This window comes from Protopterus annectens, chromosome 11.part0 (assembly GCF_019279795.1).
Source record: "Protopterus annectens isolate FY-2018-M chromosome 11.part0, PAN1.0, whole genome shotgun sequence".
NCBI classification, from domain to species: Eukaryota; Metazoa; Chordata; order Ceratodontiformes; family Protopteridae; genus Protopterus; species Protopterus annectens.
In genome coordinates, this window is record NC_056745.1 from 1,562,805,893 (window position 1) to 1,562,811,892 (window position 6,000).

At 40.6% G+C, this 6,000-nt stretch overlaps 1 protein-coding gene across 7 annotated transcripts in view; it reads left to right on the forward strand.

Annotated features, from left to right (window-relative positions):
* The window catches only part of NRF1 (nuclear respiratory factor 1), an 840,475-nt gene that overhangs the window by 538,577 nt on the left and 295,898 nt on the right, over nucleotides 1–6,000 (forward strand). For 5 of the 7 annotated variants that reach the window (XM_044088840.1, XM_044088845.1, XM_044088846.1 and 2 more), the window contains exon 10: nucleotides 4,932–5,003. The exons of the other annotated variants lie outside the window; for them this stretch is intronic. In XM_044088840.1, coding sequence (XP_043944775.1) covers nucleotides 4,932–5,003 — 72 coding nt within the window. The remainder of the gene's footprint in view (nucleotides 1–4,931; nucleotides 5,004–6,000) is intronic. 7 annotated transcript variants of the gene reach the window in all.

Sequence of the window (6,000 nt, forward strand, 5' to 3'; positions counted from 1 at the left end):
CTCTTGACACTGATAGCTCAGAAAATTAATGCTATGACTGTTATCAAAACTCTGTACTCCAGAATTTGGTTCCTTTAGTCTGAGTTTGCCTACTCTGTGCTCCCAGGGTGAGTCTGAAAAAGGTCCATATGAATTAGTGGTTTACCCGATTAACAAATTAATAAATAAATTCTGTCAGAGGCATATATTGTGAAACGTCTCACTTCCGCATTCATCACATCTTGTTATTGTTTATGTTACATCTGTCATGTCTGGCTATATAGCGCATCAAATAAGTTTGTAGTCCACACCAAGCTGGATACTGTATTTTTCCTCAGTGCTGCTTTGGAGGCTGTTTTTTTTTTCTGTTTGTGTTGGGAGAGGACTCTTACCTCTGATTTTACAGAACATCCGTAATTTTGCTTCAGATTTCGTAGTGTCACTTGTATCGTTTGATTGTGTTTTTGTCAGTTTAAGGATTGTAGTCAGTAATGCCAGACATTAGTTATGTTCCACACTGGTTATGCCTCAGAAGATGCATTTGAAAATCTTATTAAACTTTTTTGTATAAGCAAGGGTAGTATATATGTGTGTGTATGTACGTATGTATGTATGTATGTATATATATATATATATATATATATATATATATATATATATATATATAGACACACACACTTACATATACATTTATATATATTTATATATATATATATATATATATATATATATATATATATATATATATATATATATAAAACTGTCCCTTGTTTACTTTTATCCCTAATTATTTTTGTTTTTCTCTCTATGATTCTTGAGCTAAGAGTTAAGGGCTGTATAAAGGAAGACTTAGGAATGAGAAGGGTCACCCTTTCTTACTTCAGATAGGACAGTGTAGTCAGTGAAGCTGACAGCTGATGAAAAGATGACAGATCTTGTGGAACTTATTTCTACTCGATTATATATGTTCTGTCATCGTAAATGTTTGTACTTAGTAAAAATTATCATTCGTTGCTAACCAACTGGTAGTGTGAACATTAGCTCTAGATGATTGACACCCCAATCCCATGTCTAGGAATGGGAAAAGGATTTGTGGATGAATGGATTCATTATTGTTAAGTATTCTAGACTTGTATGTTCATTTTTCATTTCCAGTAAAAATGGATTTTTGAACACTTTATTGCAGGATAGGATGATGCATTTCTGTTTAACTTGTAGTCTTTCCAGATAAATATATTTTTGTCAGCCAGCTGGGAGGGGGGTTAAACCCAGGTCTACAGGATCTCTCATTAGAAGTCCATATCTGTAATCGTTTCTTATCCTGCCCGAAAGCTGTTGATGAGCAGCAGACTTTTACTTTTACTAATGCCTATTTAGAAATACAGTCTTGTTTTCTAATTTGTGTGACTTTCATGTAGTTTGGAGCTATGTGATTTTTACTAAATATATAGGATGTAGGAGCTAGTATAACATGCAGTACTATACTATGTAGTTTATTATGAAGATGCATTGCTTTTTTAGGCTATGTCCCAAAGACAAATCTTCCAACATAAAAGATCTATCAAAAAGCAAATTGAAGGTCATGCTGCTTAACGCTAGGAGCTTAACCTGAAAATGCAGTCACTGGAGGCTCTCCTTGAAGTGGCAGATGCTGATGTGTGTGCGTTCATGGAAACTTGGTTCTGGGCTGCAGAGAGCACCCTTGCCTTACAAGGGTGTACCTCATTCCACAGATTCCAACCCCAAAATGAGGTCTGGAAGACTAAGGGTGGTGGAGTCTCTATGCTCATTAAGGAAAGGCACACCTCCAGACTGGTTTGGCAGCATGACGCACTAGAATTACTCCAGGTGCAACTGACAGCTGGCAAGACAGCCATCCAAGTTCTAGCCAGCTGTAGACCCGCCTCCAAGACTCAGGACACCCACTCCTCCTACCTGGACCTACTTGACTCCATCAAGGTACTCCCTAACACCCTGGTCCTTTCAGCTACCCTCCCATAAACTGGGTGAACTATTCCTGCACCAATGCACTCACCCAATGATTATTTGACTTCATCAGTTCTAACACACTAGACCAGCTCATCTGATCTTCACAAGGAGAGAGAACATTCTGGACTTTCTCACCAACATGGGTGACTGCTGCATCATTCCCATAGTATGTTCTTCCCTGGTGAGATCACATCATCGATCTGTCTCATTCGAAGTTTTTATCCCACCCAACTCCCCACCCCAAGCCATAACCAGGCTAAAAAACTTCTCAAAAGTTTCACACCAGCACTGTCCCGTCAGAGGATGCAGACAGCTATGCTGAATAGTATGCCAGTGCAGTATACAAGCACCTGTACAACTGCATGGACTCTGCCATACCCAACAGAACTAAAACCTGCTCCTCAAGGGAACACAAACCTATCTGGTGGACATTCTCTATCATCAGGCTTTGCAACAAAAGGAAGAACCTGTTGTCCAACGGTAAAAGGAACAAATTCCAAATTGTAAAAACTCCCTCCTTGGCCTCAACAAGCAAATTAGATCACTAGTGAAAACCTCCAAAGCCAATTATGGATTGAAACTAGCCTCCGAAACAAAGGGAAGCCACAAAGCCTTCTTCAGTTATGTCAGGAACCTCCATGGCAAAGCCCAGGTTTGTTCTGAAGTAGTACTTAGCGGTACCACTTACACTGACCATGTTGACTTAGCCATCCTGCTAGCAGATTACTTCAGTGCAAACTTCACTCCCCTGTCCCCTTAAGACCCATTCGACATCCCCGATACTCACCCCTCACCTCACATCTATGTAGATCAAGTGTTAAAGGCCCTATCCAAGGCAAAGTTGCCAGCTTCCATGGGACCTGATAGTATCCCAGGCTGTGTTCTGCACCATCTCCAGCAAGAACTAGCTTCACCATTGAGCACCCTGTTCAACCAAAGGCTAAGTATAGGCTTCATTCCAGCAGAGTGGAGACCTGCCATTGTCATCCCCTTGCACAAAGGTGGTGCCACTACTGACCCTGGAAACTATCGCCCCAATAGATTGACAAATCTGATCTGTAAAGATATAGAGCGTATTATGGATCTCATAAACAAGGACATAAGCAATCTCCAAGCACTTGTCCTCACCCATTTCGGATTTGTCAAAGGCAGAACTTGCTTGCTGAACCTGGTTGACTTCTTTGAGACTGTCACTAAGGCCCTGAATGAGGGAAAGACAGTACATACAGCTTTCCTTGACTTGGCCAAAGCCTTTGACACAATCCCCCACTCGGGCATCATCAGAAAACGACCACAACTTGACGTAAATCTCATCAGGTAGGTGGCCAACTGGCTCACCATTAGAGCCCACAAGGTCAAAACAGACACCTCCACCTCCAACAGCAGACCTGTCACTAGTGGTGTTCCCCAGGGATCTGTCCTAGGACTCCTACTGTTTGACATCTACTTCTCAGAGGTCCAGGCAAACACAAAAGGCCTGCAGCTGACCAAGTTTGCCAACAACTGTAAGTTGGGTTCTGTCATTGACTACCCAGATGATAACATGCTGCGAGGTTCTCACAGCAACAAATGACTGGTGCCAAAGTCATAGCCTTAAGTTAAATGCAAAAAATGTATTATCATACCATTCAGCAAAAACACAGCCCCTACTGATTACCACATCAGTGGCAGCTCCCTAAGTACACAACCTGTGGTGAGAGACTTGGGTACTCAGGTTGACAACAATCTCACATTTGACCATCATGTAGCGGTAGTGATCAAAAAAGCCTTTTACTTGGTTCATCTCATAAGTAAAGGGATTGCATTCATAAAAAAGGTGGTTATTACCTGTCTGTACTCCTCCCTCATTAGGCCAATAATTGAGTATAACACCCCATTTGGTATGTACATCTCTAAACACCTACACTAACTGGAAAGGCCACAGAAATACCTCACAAAGAGAATCCATGGCCTCCAGCACCTGTCCTATGTGGACAGGCTCAAGTCACCATCACTCTACTCAGTATCGTACAGCTTGCTCAGAAGTAATCTGTCTCTTACCTAAAAGGCAATATTGGACCCTGCCGTACTAGAGATGCTCCATATCCATAAGTCTAACTCCTCACGCATTACCTGCTCGAAAGGCCTAAATCTAATATGCAACATCAACAAAACCTGCTGGAGAGACAAGTTTGTCTCTCAGAGGCTGCCCTGTCTCTGGAATAGACTTCCAATACACGTTAAACAGAGTACCTCGCTGACCCTCTTCAAGCGCAACCTTGAGTGGATGTTAAGCAACATCCCATATTTTCTGCTAGCCTGAGGGTGGAGCCCTTGGGTTTCCTCACAACACTGGAGTCTCTGGATCAGGCATTTGTTTAGGCTACTAAAGGGCTTGTTCTTACTGTGGGTTGGGTTAGGGGGTGCAAATGATGTCATGGCTTTGTAACTCCTTTTAGTCCTAAATAGTTGCAGAATTTTGATACCCAAAACCCCAGTTTTTAGAACCTTGAACATGTGTAGAAATAGTCTGCAAACACTCAGTTGCTGATGAGATTTGCCTCCCCGTCTTCTGATGCTCACAGCACACCCTGAGCGGGGCTTCTTTTCTGGGTTAAATGTTTTAAGCTTAAGAATGCTGGTCTCTATATAGTGGCTGGCTTTTGTTTGTTTTGCTGAAAATGTTATTTTGCATATACTATGGGTATCTGGCAGTCGGGCATCTGGTATGCTCTGCTTTTAAAAAATGGAAAGAGATTTAAAACATCTCAGCACTAAGATTTTCAGAACAGAAAATTATAGTTATGTACTTTCCAAATAGTAATTTCTTAAAATACTATGTGCCAGGTGTGTATGAGCAACCCATATTGGCTGATAGAAATATTATCTTGCATCACTTTTGTCAATATTGTATGTCAATAATTAGATATATGGAAGTCTCTGTCCTTACTGATAAATAATGGACATTTGTATTTATTGGACAGGAAAAATGCAGCATTAACAAGCACTTCTCAGATAAGACAGAAAAGACTATTCCTGTGTAAACCAATAAAATGGTGAGCCTTTCTTTTTATTTAAAGAAATATGGAACTTGCTTTATAAGTTGTGTTAATATAGGAGGATATCTGGGTATTTATGTATGACATCTGAGTATGTGGCTTAGAATTGTCTGAATACGTAAGGCACATGAATAAAATGGTGCGGTAAGAGTAGTGGAGTGTATTACAGGGAATTGTTATACTCAGACAGGTGCACGGAAAAGGCTGTAGAAATGCCAGTGTAGACTTTAAACATGAAAACACACTTTACCTGCTGCCTAATCCAAATTGTGGTCTGAAAGAGACAATCATTCGAGTTGGATACAAGAATTAAGGCAGCTGTCTAATTTACATCAAGCAGTTTGCAGATCAAAAACTATACTCATGAGAATTTCTAACACTGATCTACTAATGGCTAAAATGTGGCATATCACGTGGCCTCAGTCAGTAAATAGTACGTTTTGGAGACTGTTCTAAATTTGACTTGAGATACTGCGAGCCAATCTTTCCAGTGCAGCTGACCTTCAACACCACCATTAACTTTCTCCTGTTGCCAGACCCACATTTGTCCCTTCTGTTGATTATTGTTGTTGTTATTATTTATATTTGTTGTTATTATTTATATTTGTTTAGACGGGTAGTGCACTGATCTGGATGGACCATTTGCAGGCATAGCCCAGGTGAATCTGATCGCATAAGAAATGAACAAAACATATTTACAGATGCAAGGATATGCTAAAAAAATATACATATTTACATATGCATGTTTTATACATATTTACATATTCAAGAATATGCTATGACATTTAGTTGAAGCACCTCTTGTCCCAGTTTTGACGTGTTTGAGTAGCTGTTCCTCTTTTTGGGGCACTTAGCCTAATGACACATTTGCTTAAGCCTTCCAGCCGTGGGTGGGGCTTCAGATTTTGATGACTGATGGCCCGTCATTCTGTGGATTTTACTGGTGATTCTTGCACTTTGCTGTCCACTTGTGCCCCCACCCCCCCAGTAGAAT